The sequence below is a fragment of the Elgaria multicarinata genome, chromosome 14 (genome assembly GCF_023053635.1).
Source record: "Elgaria multicarinata webbii isolate HBS135686 ecotype San Diego chromosome 14, rElgMul1.1.pri, whole genome shotgun sequence".
Lineage (NCBI taxonomy): Eukaryota > Metazoa > Chordata > Lepidosauria > Squamata > Anguidae > Elgaria > Elgaria multicarinata.
The window spans coordinates 33,232,863-33,253,969 of record NC_086184.1 but is presented as its reverse complement, the minus strand read 5'-3'; the positions used below and the strand labels follow the sequence as shown (position 1 = coordinate 33,253,969).

Below are 21,107 nucleotides of genomic sequence, written 5' to 3'. Positions count from 1 at the left end.
GGAAGAGAGTAGCAGCAGTTTGACCGTTCTTAATGCACAGCTCTCTAGCCAGGTGGCTGCCAGACAACACAATAACCTATAATGGTTTAAATAACCCATCAGAGTGGGTTATTTTGGCCAAATAAGCCACCATGGGTTAAAAAAAAAAACCCTCCCACCAGAGGACATAACAACCCACGATGGGTTAATTAAGACATTGTGGCCTAATTAACCCATTGTGGGCTATTGTGATGTCCGAATCCAGTGAGTTTCACTGTTAAAAGCAGGCTGAAACCTAGCTGAAATGGATCTAGATAATACAAGAGATCCTGGAGTAGCGTAACTACTCTAACTCAACTCTATCTATGATGCCCACAGTTATGCTCATTTTACGCTAACTTTACTGGCTACCAAAACCTGAAAATGGATCAAAACGTGAGATTCTTGGCAGATCAGAATGATTAAGGGGCAGCAGCAGCGTTGCTGTCAAGGACAGCGCAATGGGAGCGCACACCTTTCTTTCTTTCCTTCCTTCCTTCCTTCCTTCCTTCCTTCCTTCCTTCTTTCCTTCCCTCCCTTTTGGTTTCCATTTCCAAGGAGTCAGCTTGCACATGTTCACAATGTGACTTGCTGCTAATGGCACAGGATGCTGCATATGGAATCAGGACTATTCAGCACTCAAAAGCAAAAGCGCTGTCCTCTGGTAGCCACCTGGGTTTCCCTCACAGCTTTTTCTGCTGACATATCATGCCTTCTTTGCAAAACCACATAAGGCTAAATTTGAGATGCACTCAAAGTCAGTTATGCAACCATTTATATCCCCTGGGCTTGGAAAGCGGCTCAAAACATTTGGGTTTTTACCTTCCGCAAATGTGTTCTGCTTTTCCGTTGGGTTCCTTTATTTTTACTTAACCCTGTAGTGAGAATCTGTCCCTTCACTTCTTGTAAGCAACACAAAGATTAGACTAAACCACAAAGAGGGGGCTCAGTGGGGTCCTGGGGAAGGACAGTGTCATTCTGAGGAAAGGGAGCCGTTCCTCGGAAGACGAGCAAACATCCCTTCGCACCAAGGGCGAGCTTCCAGGGGGAGGGGGGCTTGTGGTCAAGGGAGGTTCGATCTTTAGGCACTCAGGCTGCTGGGTCCATGAGGGGTGCGCAGACTGCCTGGGGAATTGCCTGCCTGGTGCAAAAGTCATGGATATCATCATGTGCCATCTAGAGAGCTTTGTCGATAGTGCTGGGGTGGAGCCAGAAGTCCTGGTCTATTTTGATGCCAACGACGTGGGGAAATGCAGTCGTGACGTCCTGGAAGCCAAATTTAGGTTGCTAGATGGGAGGTTGAAATCCAAAACCACCAAAGTAGCTTTCTCTGAAATGCTTCATTTTCCTCACGCAGGGCCAGCTGGATGTAGCTGAGGAGTCTCGACGTGTGGGTGAGGTGGGAGGGTAGGCAGAATGGGTTCAGGTGTGTTAGACACTGGCGAACATTTTTGGACAAGCCAGGCTTGTACAAGAGGGACAGGCTTCATTGGAACAAAATGTGATCAAACTGCTGGCACTAAGCACATAAAAGAGTGGCAGATCACCTTTTAAACTGAACTCTGGGGGGAAACTGACAGGAGCTGGGAAGCATCTGATTCAGGTTGAATCATCCCAAGGGGATGAAGATGAAAATGTTTCTGATTACCCAAACGTAAAAGGGGAGGAAATAGGCCATAAGCATACAGTGAAACATGATAGCCAGTGAAAGAGGCCTAGTGCCAAAGCAGAAGATGCACACCCCAGAGTCATCAGGGGAGGGACACCATATAGGTGCTTCTATGCTAATGCTAGAAGCCTCTGAACCTGGATATATTAGGCATTACAGAAACCTGGTGGAATGGAGAACCAGTGGGATATGGTCATCTCTGGATGTAAACTCTACAGGAAAGGGTGTACTGGAGGAGCTAGTGCTCTGTAATCAGAGAGGGCATAGGGTCAAGCAGACTAGGAAACCTAAAGGGGGCAGACTCTTTCTTATTGCTTTTAATGTTTTAACTGTTTTAATGTATTATTATTTTTTGCTGTAAGCTGCCTTGGGAGGCGCATGAGAAATGTTTTAAGTAAAGCTTTGTGGATGAGCATACCAGGTTCCAAAAACAATTTAGTACTAGGATCATGCTATTGTCCCCCAGACCAGAATGCTCAGGGTGATCTTGAAATGGAAAATGAAATCAGGGAGGCCTCCAGCTGAGGAAGTGTTGTGAAAATGGGTGACTTCATTTACCTCCACATTGACAGGATAAATGCATCCTCCAGTCATGATGAAGAGGTCAAATTTCTCAGTGCCATATATTATGCCCTAGAACAGTTAGTCATGGAACCGACCAGAGGGGAGGTGATTTAATCCTAAATTGTGTTGCTCAGGACATACTACAAGATCTGAATGTTGTAGGACCAATTGGAAACAATGCCCACAGTGCTATCAAATTTAATAAATATTTAAATTAAAAATTGCGAAGGAAGTCCAACACAGTCACATCTGACTTTAAAAGAAACTTCACTAAAATGAGGGAACTGGTAAAAAGGCAGTTGAAAGGGGGAATCAAGAGGGTTAAATCCTTGGGAAACATACAGAGCTTACTCAAAAGCACCATAATAGAACTGCAACTAAAATGTATTGCACAGGTTAGGAAAGATACCACTAAGTCCAAGAGGTCACCAGCATGGTTAGCAAGCAGTGTCAAGGAAGCTATTGGCCCTGTTCAGAAGACACCTTAAACCACGGCTTTAACCACAGTGAATAAGGCTTTTTGCCTTGTTTACTGTGGTTAAAGCCATGGTTTAAGGTGTGTTCTGAACAGGGCCATTTTAGAAAAGAGAGCTCCCTTCAAAAAATGGAAGTCTTGCCCAAGTGAGGAAAATAAAAGAGAGCACAAGCTGGCACAAAGGTGATGCAAGCAGACAATGAGAGCAGAAAGCAGAGAGTAGGAATAAATCGGTATTGGGATCAATGCTTTCCCACTTATTCATAAATGATCTGGAATTAGGAATGAGCAATGAAGTAGCCAAATTTGCTGACGGCACAAAATTATTTAGAGTCATTAAAACAAAACAGGATTGTGAAGAGTTCCAAAGGGATCTCTCCCAACTTGGAGAATGGGCATCAAAATGGCAAATGTGATTGAATGTACGCAAGTACAAAGTCATGCACATTGGGGGCGGGGGGGGTATCCCATCTCCCATTGTTCTAGCTACAATACTAGTGAGTACTAGTAGCATCTGGACATTAGTGAATACAACTTGGAAATTGCCTAGTTTGCTTTCCTGGTTTACTGTTTACTTCTCATCCTGATTTGCATCTTCTTTTGCTGAGCTTCATGTGCTCTGTGATTTGAATTGGTCTTGGATAGACATTTCAGGATGGATAACCCAAGCCTTTGCTTCAGCCTAACAAACAACTCTCCTGACCCTGCAAAACCCACTTCCACATAGGTCTTTATAATATATAACAACTCAACAAATCTCTTGGGGGACTTTTTGAAAGTCACAATAGCTAACTGTACTCAAAGAGAATTCATCCATTGTTCCTCATCAAACTGGAAGAAGGTTTTGAGTGGGGTACCACAGGACCCTGTCCTGAGTCCAGTGCTCTTCAACATTTTTATCGATGACTTAGCTTGGGGATGGAGAGGATTCTTATCAAATCTGAAGATGACACAGAAATGGAAAGGTAAGCTAAGATCTCAGAACACAGTTATGCATTCAAAATAGCCTTCATAGAATGGAAAACTGGGCTGGAACTAATACAATAAAACTCTGCATTTAGGCTACAACAACAGAATCAGCAAAAATAAAATGCAGAGGTATAGGATGGGGAGATGCCTGAGTTGGCAGCAGTACTCATGAAGAGGATCTCAGGATTGCAGCTGCTTATAAGTTAAACATGAGTCAGTGATGTAATATGACTGCAAAAAATGGCTAATGAGATTTTAAACTGAATTAATAGAAGCATTGTTTCCCAATCACAAGAAGAAATAGTCCATTTTATTCAACTCTAGCCCAACCTCATCTGGAGTACTAGGCTTAGCTTTGGTCACCACACCTTAAGAAGGATATAGACAAATTGGAACAGACTCAGAAGAGAGCAGTATCATAGAATCGTAGAGTAGTAGAGTTGGAAGGGGCCTATAAGCCCATCGAGTCCAACCCCCTGCTCAATGCAGATGGTCAAGGGCATGGAAAATACATGCTAGGAGGAAAGGTTGAAGGAACTGGGTATATTTAGCCAGAGGTGGACTTCACTGAACATTAGGAGAAATACCTTGATGGTAAGAGTGGTTTGCCTGTGGAACCAATCTCCTAGCAGGGTGGTGGTCTCTCCCTCACTGGAGGTCCCTCAAGCAGAGACTGGACAGCCATTTCTTGAGGTCGGGTTAGCTTTGGCTTTCCTGCATCAAGCAGGAGGTTGGACTTATTGCTCCTCTCATGCTTATTGCTTTGGAAAGCATGCCTACGGCAACAATAACAAAGCCCTTCTCTTGCTTATTTAATTGCAATGCCAGCAGAACAGACAGCAAGGGAGAGGACACCAAAGAGCCGATGAAGCAAGATGTGGTGAGGAGGAGTATCAATTAGTGGAACTTGAGAATACTATAGATGGGAGCTGCAGCTGCCACAAGAAAGCAGTGCACCTCCTCCTCCCAGCGGACATGACTGACTTCCCCCTGTTCTCAGGAGCTGTGGAGGGAGGACTAACGAGCCGTCAGGATCAGAGGGCAAACCAAAAGGCCAGACTAGAGAACAAGCCAGGAGTCAGGGCTGAAGAGCAAGATGAGAAACACAAGACCTGGTTGCTCAAGTAGAGCTTCCTGCCTGGAAGGATCCAGTGGCCAGCCAGAGCAGGCCGAGTTGGTCCAACCTGGAAGGCTCTTTGCTGAGAGGTTTCAGTTGGGCGGGAGTGGCCAGCAGTTGATGAGCCCCATAGAGCACAGACCAAAGGATGGGGAATTGGCCCATGCTGCTCTGCAACCAGGGCAAGGATCCACCACAACACGTGCTGCCAGAAGTGTGTGGGCCCAAAGCGCAGGAGCCCAGCATGCTGCCCTTACCTACGCAGCAGGGCAGGCGGGTGAAGGCACATGCCAAGCCGGGTTCCCGGCACAGTCCAGGGATGCCCGGGCATGCTCACCCCCAAGGGGGCAGGGCTTTATGTGCATTCCACACATGAAGAGCTCCCTGTGCGTGCCACACATCCCTCAAAGAGAGCCAAGCAGTGCCTGCAGCTGCCCTTGCTGCCGCTCCCTCTCCCCGTCCAGTCCGGAGCAGAGGTAGTGGCTGTAGAGCTCCTCTCAACATCACTCCCTCTCCTCAGAGGAGAAGCCCAGTCCCAAGCGCCCCACCCAGCACCGCCACCTCTGCCTCCTCCTGCCCAGCCCCTACGCCTCCCCGGGGGGGTGGGCAGGTGGTCATGGGTTCAGGTACCTGAGGTGGAGCAAACGCTGCTCCTTGTTTACGCGCAAGAGGCGATGAGGAAGGCCTCTTTGTGGGGGAATGTACAGGGGAGGGAATTTCTTTGGACCAGTTCTGGGGTTGCTATAAAGTCCTGCTGCTGAGGGCAGCACAGCTTGGGTGGAATGAGCACAGGGCTGCCAGTGCCACTCATCCTGGTCACAACTCCACCCTGGTTTAGCCATTCTGGCTGCATATCTTTGCCAAAGGAATGACGGTTTTGTCAGTGTGTTTTGCCGGTATTGCCCGGCAATAAGCAAAGTCAAGTCAGTCCAAGGTCAAAGCCAGCGAGTTCTCAGAGCACAATGTCACAGGGATTCAGCAAGAAGTGTGGTCAAAGGCAGTCCAAGGTTACCTACAGGAGGTCCTAGGGCGACAAAGGCAAGGTTCAATGGATCCACGACTGGCGAAGAGATATTGTTCCAGCCACTTCCCTAGCCTGGAGGTAAGGCTTTTAAGCAAGAACTGTCAGAATCCCACCAGAAGTCCAGCTGTAGCTCATTAGAAGCTTGTAGATGAAGTCCTCCTCATGAGGAGAACCTCTACCAATGAGGATCCTTTTACTCATGAGGAACTCTTTGCTTAATCGTGGACTTCTCCTTAGCATAAAGACTTATCTCTACCTCTTCAGACATCATTGCTCCTGGGAGCTCTGTAGTTGTTTCACCTCTGCCTCAAAGGTAGAGCTCCCTTGTTGCTGGGGGGCAGGGGACAGGCCTTTGGCAGTCGTCCCCCCCCCGCACAAGGCCTCATGCTCCTGCTAAACGCCTGGTGTGGGTAGATCCAGGGCATCACCAGTTGCTAAGGCCTCTGGGTCCTCCTCTGAGGAGGAATCCTACAGCTGGGGTATGAGAGAGACAGACAGACAGACAGACAGACACTCTCTCCTGGGATTTGGATGTGGATGAATGGACACAACCACCTTAAGCAGAGCACTCCACAAATCATTAGTGGGCTTGTCACCTCCTTTCAGGCCCTGTTTCTTACCAGTGGCTCAATGGTGAAGATGCTATGGTTGAAGAGCATGGAGTCTCCATGCACCATTGCTTGGCGGTTCTGAAAGGTGCGGGTGACAATGGAGAGTTGTTCACGAAGGGCAGGATTCATATTACATTCCACCAGAAGCTGATCACGCACACATTCTTCCTCGGCCTGGAGTGTATAGCAGAGGCTGGAGTCATAGGGAGACAGAAATGAAATGGATGATCCATTCAGGGGCAACTTGCATCCCAAGACAAGGAAGAGCCCCAGCAGAAGGGGGAAGCTAGGATGGGCTGAACTCTCCTCTCCAATGAAGGCTCTGGAGATTGGTGGGGAGCCAGTCACTGCTTAGAGAGTTGGGACAGGGGAAACCTGGGTTCAGGTCCCCACTCAGCCATGAAACTCACTGGGCCGATCACTGACTCTCAGCCTAGCCCACCTCACAGGGTTGTTGTGAGGATAAAATGAGGAGGATAAAATAGAGAGGAGGAAGAGGACACACCATTTTTTAAGGATTTATGCCACATTAGGCTCCTTGGCGGAAAGGGGGAATATAAATGTAACAAATATGCAACACATACCATCAATCCAGCAGCTATGGCTAACTTTCATCAAGTTGAGAATGTCGAGTAGGGGTGTGCAACGCATGGCCAGTTGCAACCCCTCCACTGCTCCTATTGCCCCCGCCCCATTTTCATATATACATTGTACATTGATGGTGCTATATAAATAAATAAATAATAATAATAATAATATATTCCCCAAAATGGTGACTGCAGCAGCTGCAGAGCTCCCAGAGAGCCAAATTTAGCTTGTTTGCAAGCTAGATTTGGCCCTTGGGTACAACGTGGCCACTATGGAGTGCAAAAAGGAATAAATTTAGCAGTAAGAAAAGAAACAGAGAACAACAATGAAAATCTGATGGCCTTGCCTAGGACTCCAGGTGAAACACTGCTGCATGTTGGGAACTGGAGAGCAGGAGTCTGGAAGAAGCAGGACTAGACATGTTGTGTTTGCTGGGGTGGGGCCTGAGTAAGGCTCTCACACAGCGGTTTGCACTGTGGCACAGACATCTCTGGTCCAACCCCAACGCAGACACCACTGAAATCAACATTTTCTTCAACGTTACCTTTGTTTCTTCTGCTCTTCCTCTTCTTGTGCTGCGAAGACTTTCCACTGGAAATGTGCAATGATATCACTCCGATTGTGAATAACCACCGACCTCTGGTTTGCTAAAGTGATATATGTTTTCTCAACTGTCAAGGAGTTCTTGTCCAGTCTCACATTGACATCTGCAGCAGCTCCATATAAGTTCACATGAATATCTTCCCCTAAGAGAGGCAGCAAAGTGGAGAAAGTGACCACGTTATCTTGGCAATTCACAATAGCAAGGGGTGCAGAAACATAGTTTCAAGACCTTTTTAAGGGGGGAGAAAAGGAACAATTGCTCCAGGCCTCATATATGAGTTGGGGGGGCTCTCACATGGAAGGGGGCAAATCAACATTGGCACTGTGGCATTGCTGCCAAGTCTTTTCTTTCAGAATCTTATTAACTTGAGCTCCATTAGCCTAAGGGGGGGGGGGGGTGATCACAAAACAAACTCTACTGGCAGTGATGTAAAATCTAGAATATCCATTTCCCCCCATAATTCAAACATGTGTTAAGGGCCACGTCCACTCCTCTACACATTTCCCCTTCACAAGCCCCGTTTTCCTTTCAAGCACTCCCTGTCCTTTTCAACTTCCCATTTGCGGTTTGGTAGCCCTCCAACAATAATATAGTTGCTGCAAAGAATCCTCCCACCACGCACCCTTATCTGATTGTTTAAGAACACCGTCATGGTCAATTTAACCATGGAATGTAAACAAGTCACTCATGGTTGCAAATTGCTCAGCTAGCTCAATCCCAGGGAGGACCAGTCTACCGCCACCGAAAACCCGCTCAGGGGAGCAAAATGAGGACTCCTAGAAAAGGTGAACGGGAGCACGAGTCATAGAGGGGGAGTGGCCAGAGCTCCATTCACCCCTATGCAAGCTGCACATAGACACACATTAAGCCCCTCAGCCTTAGCCTTGCCAGCCCCGGAAGACACCAATTAGGTTAACCCTGCCTAATGCACTCCATATAAGGGAAGGGTTACACTCAAGTAGGTGACGCAAAGCACATCTGGGAAGCGGGATTTTACATGTGGTGATGGCGGCGGCCAGATGTTTTCTCCGCTGCAGTCCCTTCCCTGACCAGTGCTCCAACGCACATGCGCATGCCTGGGCGATATAATAGATGAAGTGGACCAATAGGATATGGACAAATGATGTGTAACATCTGGACTATATATGCTGCGGTTTGAATGTGGTACGTTGTGATTCTGTCTTTGCAGCGTGAGCACCAGGTCATCACCCTATTCTCAAGAATAAATGTTTAGAGCCCAACACCTTCCCTGTGATCTTTCGCGAGTGTTTCAATATTGGACTCTAGTGCACTCGGATTCAGCATAAATGCAGGTTGCTTACCTGTAACTGTAGTTCTTCGAGTGGTCATCTATGCATTCACACATATGGGCTTTGCGCCTGCGCAGAGACCAGACCGGAACCTTCTATAGCTGAGTGGAACGTTTTTGGCGGGAACCCCTCCCCCACGCTACCGCGCATGTCCATGGGGTTCCCGCCCTTACCTCAGTTTACAGGAGTCCAACATTGTGCCCCCATAAACATGAGTGTAATAAAATAAAGTACATTCCATAATATAACAGTGTTATTTTTAAGTCTCACACCACCAAGTGGGGATGGCGGGTGGGTTGTGTGAATGCATAGATGACCACTCGAAGAACTACAGTTACAGGTAAGCAACCTGCATTTCTTCTTCGTGGTCTCTATGCATCACACATATGGGCGAGTAGCAAGCTGACATACCTTTGGAGGTGGGTTGGTGCATCATCTGAAAATCTCTGAAAGCACTGTCCTCCCAAATGAGCAGTCCTGCCTCGCACGGGTGTCCAAACTGTAGTGCTTGACAAACGTGGATGGATTGGACCACGTTGCGGCTCTACAGACTTCTGCTAAGGGAACACCTCTGGTGAAGGCCACCGATGTTGAAACAGCTCTGGTGGAATGAGCCGTCACAGGTTTCACTAACTCTAATTTAGAAATAGAGTAGGCCAATTCTATTGTCTCCACTATCCAGCGTGACAACCGCTGGCAAGAGACAGGGAGTCCCTTAGAAGGCTCCCCATAACAAATAAACAATTGCTTTGTTTTTCTAACAGTCTCTGTCCTGTCTTTGTAAAAAGCAAGAGCCCTCCTTACATCGAGAGTATGCAAGGAAGACTCAAGAGGTGTAGTTGGATTAGGAAAGAAAGCAGGCAAAGTAATATGCTGGGACAGATGAAAAGTAGACACTACCTTAGGTAGAAAGGCTGGGTCTGTGCGTAGCACAACCTTATCCTTGTGAAAGATAGTGTATGGGACATCTATCCTGAGAGCTTTAAGCTCACTTGCCCGTCTTGCCGATGTAATGGCTACTAAAAAGACAGTCTTTAAGGTAAGCAACCTAAGGTCTGTCGAAGCCATGGGCTCAAAAGGCTTGCGTGTCAATGCCTGTAGTACAACCGACAGGCTCCATGGCGGCACGATACTCTGCACAGTCGGTATCGTGTTCTTAAGACCTTTCAAGAATTTCTTGGTTGTTGGATGGGTAAAAGGTGTAAAACCATCTACACCCTGGTGAAAAGATGTAATCGCAGCAAGGTGAACCCTGATGGATGCGAGCTTAAGTCCTTGCTGGAAGAGTGTCAATAAATAATTGAGGATGAAAGACAAATGGCAAGATTCTGGTATTTGACCATCTTTTGAAGCAAAGTTCTGAAATCTTTGCCACTTTGCCGCATAAGTCTTTCTTGTGGAAGGCTTTAGTGCTGCTAATATAATGTGGTCCACAGTCAAAACTCTGGTCCCAGAGAAGGAGTGGCTGTTATTCTCCATGCAGTCATCTTGAGGGTCGACAGATCTGCGTGTCGAACCCTGCCCTGGTGTCGAGACAGGAGCTTCGGTGTCGACGGGAGCCTGATGTAATTCCCCTTCGATAACCGAAGAGCGTGAGAGAATCACGTCTGTCGAGGCCACCACGGCGTGATCAGGATGCAGTTGGAGTTGTCCATCTGGATCTTGGCTAGCACCCTTGTCAATAGTGGGAAGGGAGGAAACATGTACAGGAGATTTCTTCTCCAAGTCCTGGTGAAGGCGTCTCCTAGAGAGTGCTTTCCTCTTCCTGCCCTGCTGCAATACTTGGCGCAAATTGTGTTGTCTTCGGTAGCGAAGACATCGACAGCAGGATGGCCCCAGTATAGAAAAAGGCTTTCCCGCACCTCGGCGTCGAGTTCCCACTCGTGGTCGACAGGGAAGGACCTGCTGAGGGAGTCCGCAATAACGTTGTCCTTGCCGGCTACATGGATTGCCGTCAGGTAAGTCCTTCTCTTTATGCACCAGTTCCATATCCTGAGTGCAGACCGGTTCAGAGGGTGTGATCTTGTTCCACCCTGCCTGTTGATGTATGCCACCACGGTAGTATTGTCCGTCGCGATCAAGACATTCTTGCCCTCGATCAACTGTGCAAATGCTCTTATTGCATTTTCTACAGCCATGAGTTCGAGGTGATTGATGTGCTGTTCTCTCTGTGATCGAGGCCAACGACCTTGAGCAGTAAGGGAGTTGCAATGAGCTCCCCATCCTTCTAAGGATGCATCCGTCGTGATCGTTACCGAAGGCGCCTGTTGTTGGAATGGAACGCCTTCGAGAAGAGTCGACATCGAGAACCACCATTTCAGCGATGCCCTGACTTGCTTCGGTAACGAAAGGTAAGTTCGTCGAGCATTGAGCCTGAGATCGAAAGTCCTTAAAAACCAGGCCTGCAATACCCTCATTCTGAGTCTTGCAAACCTGACGACTGCCGTAGTGGCTGCCATCAGGCCTAATAGTCTCTGGACTGTCCAAGCCGATACTTTCCGGCGGCTCTCGATGTCGATGGCTAACTGCTGCAAAGTGTTCGCCCTGGTTGAAGGTAAGTATGCTCTTCCGTCTCGAGAGGATAGGGTTACTCCTATGAAGTCCAATCTCTGCTGTGGGATCAAAATGGACTTTTCGTGGTTCACCCAAAGCCCCAACGAGTCCAATAGGTTGAGGGTGGTTAGTATGTCCGTTTGAAGCGTCTCGCTGTTGTCTGCTACGAGGAGCCAATCGTCCAGGTATGGATAAACGTAAATGCCTTTCTGCCTTAGATGGGCGCATACCACCGCCATGACTTTGGTGAAGACCCTCGGCGCCGTGGCCAACCCGAACGGAAGAACGGTGAATTGGTACTGGGATGTACCGATCGAAAACCGAAGGTAAGCTTGATGCGACTTCCTGATGGAGATGTGGAAGTACGCATCCTTCAGATCCACCACTGCGAACCAAACTCCTTTTTGTAGAAGCTGCAGAATAGAAGTAACCGTTGTCATACGGAACTTCCTCGGGGTGATGAACTTGTTCAGTTGTCTTAAGTCCATGATCGGTCGAAGACCTCCATCTTTTTTCGGGACCGTGAAGTAACGAGAGAAAAATCCTTGATTGAGTTCCTTTGCGGGTACGGGAGAGATGGCTCCCTTCGATAGCAAGGTCTGTACCTCGAGCAGCAGAGGAGAGGATGGAGTCGTTACTTTCACGCCGGAAAAAGGAGGAAGGGCATCGAGCTCGATGGCATAGCCCGAGTTGATGATAGTGAGCACCCAGGAGTCTGTTGTAATTGACTCCCATAGATGGTAATGGGGTGCTAGGCGGTTCGCAAAAGGGGGTGGATCTGGGGCCGAAGAGTCAAACACGCTGCTTTTTAGAAAAGTCAGGTTGCCTCTTGTCTTGTTGATATCGGCCCTGGTATGGCCTCTTCCTTTGCAACTGCTGTTGCTGCTGCCGAAGTTGAGGCTGGTACTGAGGCCGGTATTGCTGGTGCTGTTGCATTGACGGTCTCATCCATCTCTTTGGCCTGTACTGCGGTGGAGGAGCAGTGAATCCCATCTTTTTAGCCGTTGTTCTGGCTTTGTAGATGGAATCCAGTGTTTCATCGGTGTTAGAGTGAAAAAGTCCCTCGCCATCGAATGGCATACTTTCTATCCTCCACTTGGTCTCATGGCTCAGATTAGCCGATCTGAGCCACGCGTGTCTCCTTAGAGATATTGCGCCCATCATGGACTTCGAATGGCAGTCCACTTGGTGTCGAGCCGTGGATAACTGCTGCCTGGCGATGGCTGAAGCCTCATTTTGAAATACCCTCGCCAGTTCCTTCTTGTCCTCCGGGAGGTGTTCGCATAATGAACCCATCTTTTCCCATAGGAAAAGCTGGTACCTCGCCATCGTCGCTTCGTATGATGACGCTCTAATGCCTAGGGAAGAAGAGGAATAAATCCTTCTGCCAGTCTGGTCTAATTTCCTCCCTTCCCTATCCACCGGTGCCGAATGTGCCTTTTGAGATTGTCCTTGGGCTGACTCAACCACTATGGAGTTAGGCTTTGGATGTTGAACCAAAAATTTTGCACCTTCCTCCTGGACTCGATAAAGAGTCTCTAATCTTTTAGATGTAGCCTGAGTCACAGCAGGTGTCTTCCAAGACTCTTGAGCAGTTTGCTTCAATGCATGTGGAATGGGGATAGCCAGTCTTTGATTGGTAGTAGTTTGGAACACATCATAAATGGGATCCACAACCGATTCATCCGTTTGATGGATATCTAGTCCTAATGCCTGTGACATCCTAAGCATATGGTCAGAGAACCTGACCATATCGTCCGACGGAGAGGAAGGGTCGTTATCGTGAACCTCATCCTCCGGCGAGGGCATCGTTGGAGTTGCAGACACCCTCGATTCCGAGTCTGACGGGTAGTCTTGCTCAGGAGAAGACATCGTAACCACTTGTAACTGAAGTTGGTCTGTTGGTACCGTGGGAACTGCCTCGGTCGATGCCGAAGGTTGCATACGGTGTCGAGGAGTAGACACCCTCGATGCCAGATGGTCAGGCGATGCAGGTAATGGTAATCGGCACATCCTTGTCATAGGTGGTGGTTGCGCGTAGTAACCTTCCCGGGGACTCTCTCGATCCGGAAGGTAGCGCTGTGGACGGTATCGCTCCCATTCGTAGTCTTCGTATCCCAAGTGAGGATCGGAGTATCTGGAAGCTCCATCCCATTCACGGCGAGGTGTAAGTCTTGGCGACGGTTGTATTGGGATTAATCCCTGCAACGTCTGAGGCCTTGTAGGCTGTTGGAAAGAAGCCGCTGACGCAGAATCTCTTATTTCGCCCTCCGAAAGGCTGAGCGAGCGCGTCGGTACCGTGGCCATCGGCACCGACTGAGATCTCGATGCCGAGGGAGGCCTCGACATCGAAGCGATCGGGGCAATGGGAGGAGTAGAATGACTCCTAACCGCCTCAGGCGCTCGAGGAGACGCTAGGGTGGATCTCTCAGCGTCCCTCTTTTTCTTCTTCTTCTTCTTCTTCTCCAGCTCAGAAGAAGGCTTAGGAGTTCTGGCTTTCTTTGAAATCTTCTTTGCCATAGAACTCGTCAAAGACCGGCCAGGTGTGAGGGGTATCTGTGCCCTATGAACTCTGGCTTGCACCTCAGTGCTGCGGTCTGCTGGTTTGTCGGTAACGGACTTACGGATTGCCGTTTTTTCAGTAACGGACTTACCAACTGCCGTTTTTTCCATACTGGGAGCCTCAGTAGCCTTGAGAGCTTTTTCCCACAATATAGAGCGAAGTCTGTCGGCTCTATGCTTCCTAGTTTGTTTTGTAAACGACATACAGTGGTGGCAGGCTTCCACCACGTGTCCTTCTCCCAAACAAACGAGACAAAGGGAGTGCCCGTCCGTCGGAGGAAGTTTCGCTCCACACCGTACACACTTCCTAAATGGGGCTTTCGTTGCCATACGGGCCTCAGGCGACCGAAGTCGCTGAGAGAAAACTATCTACAATAAAATATATATATTTTTTTTTTATATAGATAAGAAAGAAGAATTAGGAAGAAAGTGAAGAATGAAGAGATTGAAGAAAGAAATGAGTAAGTTAACTAGAAAACGCTAGAGGTTCGGTTAAGCTGGTCTATGCACAATGGCGGACGACGAAGAACTGAGGTAAGGGCGGGAACCCCATGGACATGCGCGGTAGCGTGGGGGAGGGGTTCCCGCCAAAAACGTTCCACTCAGCTATAGAAGGTTCCGGTCTGGTCTCTGCGCAGGCGCAAAGCCCATATGTGTGATGCATAGAGACCACGAAGAAGAATTTATGTGACGAATGGCGAGCCAGCCAAGAGCCAAGTGACCCAGGACCCAGGAAGAGGACTGCAACCATTTGTGGGGAGCTGCAGCCAGAGAGAGAGACTTCCCATTGTGAGTGTTCCCTCCCCGCCCACATCGCTTGCTTCACCATTCCGGGATCCTGACAAACAAGGCTCCTGAACAACGAAAGATCTGAAGGCTGAGGGACTTGGGAAGGATACCTGGGTGTTCCGATTTGCCTCTCTGAATCTGGGTACGTGTTGAACCCCTTTCTTGAACTCTTTTAACTTCCCCTTTCATGGGGGCCCCAGCAATAGGACTTTCCCCCCCTAGTCAGGCTGCAGTGTAAAAGACCACATCCCTGTTTTATGTGTGCTGTTAGAGAGGACGGAAATGGGAGGGAGACTGTCCAAAGAGCAAGGGGAGGGCTCTCCGCTTGGATGTATGTTGCGCAATTACAAGCCTTTTAGAGGCAGTGGAGTGAAAAAGAAAGACCTGATCAGACACTGTAATTTTGTGTGCACGTCTTTTGGGGTGGGATGGCCAGTGGGGGGATTGTGGGATTCAAAGTTGATTTCTGTTGTGCATGATTGTGTCACGCGGAGGGAATTGTGGGATCAATCGCTTTATGTTGAAGCGTGGATGGGGGTGGTGGAAAGTAGACCTCAGCCCTTATGGCTCCAGAGGTGCAAACTTAAGTCGTGCAAAGCAGTGATGGTGTGATCTGAGGCGACCAGACCTGGGAAGCAACTGCCCGAGTTGCAAGATTCGGATCAGGTGGAGGGATGGGAGGTTGTGGAACCTTCCAGTGTTCATGGAAATGCAGGCTCTGACTGGCAAGTGCCAGGCAGAGCAGCCTTCCCAGCCAACCTCACGGACCTGCAAGCCCAAGCAGGCTCCCCAGCGCAGTTGCAGGCTGCCGGCCGGTGCCTCCATGGGTTGGCCAACTAGCCACACGCTCCTAGTCCAAATGTGGCAGCACCCTTTATCCCCTATGCTGCCCGCCACGACCCTGAGGGACCTGTCCCAGCGGCCGGACCCTGACAATGCCCCACTCCCCTTGCGCTCAAGCCCCACGCCGCCAAGCCTGTCCCCTTCCCTTGTGACCAAGGCGGGTGGAACCCTGGGTAGGTGCAGAAATAGTTAGAGAACACCTAGCTACTTAAATGAGTTCGAATTTTCAGGCATGGGTGCCAAAAGTGACTGTGGGTGTTATTTCAGAACAATTCTCTGTAATCTTCGAGAAATCTGGGGAAACAGGTGAAGACTGGAGATAAGCAAGAAACTATGGATCAGTCAGCCTGATGTTAATACTGGACAAAATTCTAGAACAGATTATTTAATGGTTAATCTGTGAGCATCTAGAAAATAACGCATTGATTATAAGAGTCGACATGGGTTTGTCAGGAATGAAGTCCAGACTTATTTCTTGTTTCAATAGTCACTAGACTGGTAGATCAAGGCAACATCATAGACATAGTGTTATCTTGATTTCACAAAAGCATATGACAAGGTTTCCCATAATAATTAACAAGAAGGTAATTTTGGGTTGAATGCTATTACTGTTAGGTGGATCAAGAGCTGGTTGAGCAACTAACGGCTCTGCATCAACCTGGAGGGATGTCTCAAATGGAGTGCTGAAGGGCTCTCTCCTGGGCTCTGTGTTGTTCAACATTTTTATAAATGATGTGTCTGAGGGTACATAGAGTGATTGCTTATCAAATCTGCAGATCACAGAATAGTAGTGTTGGAAGGTGCCTCTAAGGCCATCGATTCCAACCCCCTGCTCACTGCAGGAATCTACCTTAAAGCATCCCTGACAGAAGGCTGTCCAGCTGCCTCTTGAAGGCCTCTATGGTCATTTATAACTGCTCGCATTAAAATAAGGGAAGATCACCTGCTGAGGAGGGGTGAAGGAAGCCACAACCCTCCATTTGTTATCTCTGCTGCTATTAAAAGGCCCTTAACTGCCAGCAACTGAAGAAGGGACTAAAAGGAAGGGACTAAAAGCCAGCAACTGGGGGAGGGACTCAAAGCTTAGGAGGCCCAGGCACACAGAATCATAGAATCATAGAATAGCAGAGTTGGAAGGGGCCTACAAGGCCATGGAGTCCAACCCCCTGCTCAATGCAGGAATCCACCCTAAAGCATCCCTGACAGAAGGCTGTCCAGCTGCCTCTTGAAGGCCTCTAGTGTGGGAGAGCCCACAACCTCCCCATGACATTGGCTCCATTATCATACTGCTCTAACAGTCAGGAAAGTTTTCCTGATGTCCAGATGACACAAAGTTAGGAGGGCTAGCCAACACCATGGAAAACAGGATGAAGATTCAAAATGTTCTTGACAGGCTGGAACTAACAAGACAAGATTCAGCAGAGGAAAATGCAAATGTGCATTTAGGTACAAAAAAATCAAAGGCACAAATACAGGATGGGGGAGATCTGGCTTGGCAGCAGTAGATGCGAAAAAGACCTAAGTATCTCAGTGGCTCACAAGCTGAATATGAGCCAGCAATGCGATGGGGCTGCTAAGAAAGCTAACACAATCTTGGGCTGCATTCACAAGCGCAGTGTTCTAGTCAAGGGAAGTAATAATTCTGCTCTATTCTGCATTAATCAGGCTGCATTTAGAGTGCTATGTCTAGCTCTGGGCACCACATTTTAACAAGGACACACTGGAACACTTCCAGGGAAAAGTGACCAGGATGGTGAGAGTTCTGGAAACCAAGTCATATGAGGAATGGTTAAAAGAGTCTAGAGAAGAGAAAATTAATGGGTGACATGATGACTGTCTTCAAATATCTGAAAGGAGACAGAGAAGACTTGATCTCTGTTGCTCCCAAGAATAGGCCTAGAACTAACAGGTGGAAATTTCAGGGTTAGCAGATTTGGCTAAACTTTAGGAGAAACATCCTAACAGTAAGAACTGTTCAGCAATAGAACAGGCTACCTTCGGAAGTGGTGGGTTGTCCTTCGCTGGAGGCATTTAAGCAGAGTCTGGATGGCCATCTGTAGCTGCATTGTAGAGTCTAGAATGGACTAGATAATCTCTAAGGTCCCTTCCACCTCTATAATTCTAAGAGACATCCCCATTAACGAGATTAACATCCCCATTGACGAGATCCCCATTAACGTAGTTTCCCTGTTGCCATCTCCATGGTTTGGAACACAAGGGAAGGTCAATCCATACACAGGTTCCAAACCTGGACAACGGAGGGGGAAGATTCCTGACATGATCTCTCAGGCAATCAAATTCTTGAAGGGCCAAACAAACCACCCCAAGAGACCTAGCTCAACCTCGGATCATACGTTGGTAACTCAAAGGGAATGTGGTCAAGGATTAAATAAGACCACAGGGAAGGTACACCCTCAAACACAAGGAGCTTCATGCCACAGCTTCTGCACATTCCTCACCACATTCCAGGCAGAAGAGAGAAGAAGTCCAACAATCAATGACCAAACCCAGTCTGCCGATGCACTGAGCTGGCAACAGAGACACACAATCCACAGCGAATGAGAGTTCAAGTCTATGAAAAGCCTCACAGTACTTTCCATGGCAAGTTCTTAGTAATGCAAAGTTCCACTCAGGAGGGAGCATGTACGGAGTGCCCCCAGAGTCTCAGAAGATGCCTTTGCACCAGCTTAAAAAGGGAGGCGTAGGCCTCTTCCAGACCATTTGACAGACAGGTTGTTTTTTACTTTTCAGCAATGTCTCTGTGTCCAAACAGGGCGACGCTGCTTAGCACACCAAGATGACACTTCAGTCTGGGCGACCCTTCTGCAAACCCCCACCCTTTCTCTATCAATTTCTCATTTACAGTTTCCTGTCAAAGCCAAGACAAGCAGGTAGCTTGTGGGGAGTAACGGCACTCCTCCATCTCTGCTCTGAAAATGCTGACAGAGATCAGTTCACACAGATTGTTAACATTCCAGAGGCTAACCAGTCCCAAAGCCTTCCAGACTACTTTTATTAAATCTTAGCTAAACTACAAAACCCCAAGGCCATGCCTTCTATTCCTGACACCGCCTAGGAAACAGCAACAAGACATATTCAATGGAGGATCCTAGTCCCTGGATTGGACTAGATGATGTTTACATACCTTTTATTCTTTTATTCCAGAACAGGAGGGAGAAAGCTACATGAAAACCACATGTCCTGTTATTCTGCACTCACCTGTGTCATAATGCACTACAAGGTCCTCATGGTGATTGCCACTCTTTTCTGGCTGGAATTCAACAATAAATTGTTCAGTCTCACTTACTCCAAGGGTCCCGATAGAGGGTTCGACAGAGAAAGGTCTGCAATGCAAAGAAGAAGGAGTACACCTTGATTGAGCCCCAATATGGCTTACTTAGATGTATGCAGATCACTAACTGCCAAATGGTGAGAAAAAGAAGCACCCTCTCTCTTTTATACATGTGCAAATGCCCACAGTGGCACTCCCACTATCCCACACACAAAGCCCTCACATCCATCCATGCAACAGTTCCAGCTTTCCCACACACACCACTCTTCATAGGTAGGCAGGCACAGAGGCACACATATGTCTCCCCTCTCACATACAAACAACTGCTCCCCCTTCTGTCTCTCCCTCACATATACATACCCAGAGCAGTTCCCCATCCTCAATCTCACACATATTTTGCACACACACACACACACACACACACACACACACACACACACCAGCACAAGGACAGTGGGAGAAGAAAGGGTGCATGTGGACATCCCCCACAAGACCACGGTAGGGCTGCCTTTGAAGCTTCAGCTGATGGAAAATGCCACTGTGCATTTCCTAACAGATTCTGTCAGGCCTGCACAAATTTAACCTGTTTAGCCAGTCACATTCATTACTAATTTCTTCCTGGAATAATTCAAAGCCCTGGTCTTAGCCTTTACAGCAAGGGTAGGCAATGTCCATGATCAAAGTCCTCCCCTGAACCCACGGAGGGCCACACCCCTGCCATGCACCGCTGCCCGACCACCCACACTTACTGCCAAAACCCAGCAGAGCAGCAGTGGAAAGGACCGCTTCTCCTTTGAAACCTGCTCCTTTGGGGCTGCCATGCTGCTTTTGTGCCAAATTTCAGCAGCAAGCCACTACTGGAGGGGGCAAAGGCCCTTTTTTGCTACAGTGCCACCCAATGCATTTTGGGGCAGCGGGAGCCACCAAAGAGTGGGGAGGACACGAGTTGCCCACCCGTGCTTTAAAGCCTTTATACCCTAAAGACTGCCTCTTCCCGTACGAGCCCACTTGGCCCATTGAGGTCTAGCCATCAGGCCCGGCTGCCTATTCCGCCATTAAGGCAGTTTAGGACTGTAACATCCAGGAGCCGGACATTTTCCTGGCTCCAAAATTATGGAAACTCCTTCCTGCTGAAGTTAGAACAAAAACCATAGAGCCTTGCAGCACTGCAAAGCATAAGACAACTGATTATGGCATAAAGCTTTCCATGGACCGCCTTATCACACTGAAGTCAGAAAAGCTCCTTCAAGTCTTCTCAGTATCACTCTTTTCTGATAGGTTTTTGGCTGATTAGGGTCTTCTCTGCTTGTTTTGAATTGTAGCTCTAAGACTGTAAGCTGTAAGATTGTAAATGCCAAGGAAACTATTTATTTAGGATTTAAAATCCAGTCACTATTGCAGCTGTGACTTGTACAAATTTGGTCAAATCTTACTATTCAAAGAACAGGATCACCTTGTTAGTAGCTGTTGGTTCCCAATGGTCAGCTCACCAGTGCCCTTACATCTGCTGCCGAGAAGAGCGCCTTACATTGGGCACATCCACCCTTCCTCCTTTCTTTTGATTTCAGTCTTAAAAGGGCACTAGTGCCAACTCCATTTATCTGCTAAGCAACGGATGCCTGAGGACATCTATCACAGACTCTCCGCCCTACAACACTCAAACAATGCAGTCCTATACGTGTCTGTAAGTTTCACTGAGGTCGACTGGGCTTACTCCTATGTAAGTGTGTGTATTGGATTTCAGTCTTAAGCTCCTAACTTGCGAATCACTGCTTGATGCTGGACACATCTGGCTTTTCCACTCACTTGTTCCTATGACCATGAGCACAAGCCATTCTTTCAGTAGACTTGACTAATAAACCACCTTTCTTACAAACTAATTGTCATTATACAAGGGTTTTAGGGCCTTCTAGAAAGCCCGGAAAGCAGTTAGTGACAGCAATCCAGGCCTGGGATTCTCAAAAGTACTTTGGGATGATATTGGGTTTAGCCATCCTTTAGAGCTTCCAGCCAGAGTGCTAAAGGGAACTACATGGATTTATGCTTCCATAGCACATGAGTTATTATTTGCTAGTGATTGCAAATACAAAAAATGGGAGTGGATAGTCTACGTTCACTA

The 21,107-nt window shown here is 48.0% G+C and overlaps 1 protein-coding gene across 1 annotated transcript in view; it reads right to left on the bottom strand.

Moving 5' to 3' along the window:
• HYDIN (HYDIN axonemal central pair apparatus protein) overlaps positions 1 to 21,107 on the bottom strand; it is a 210,699-nt gene that overhangs the window by 176,113 nt on the left and 13,479 nt on the right. The window contains exons 6-8 of the mRNA XM_063141487.1: positions 18,916 to 19,040; positions 7,580 to 7,781; positions 6,457 to 6,640 (exon numbers count right to left, since the gene is read on the bottom strand). Of these exons, the coding sequence (XP_062997557.1) occupies positions 6,457 to 6,640; positions 7,580 to 7,781; positions 18,916 to 19,040 (511 nt within the window). The remainder of the gene's footprint in view (positions 1 to 6,456; positions 6,641 to 7,579; positions 7,782 to 18,915; positions 19,041 to 21,107) is intronic.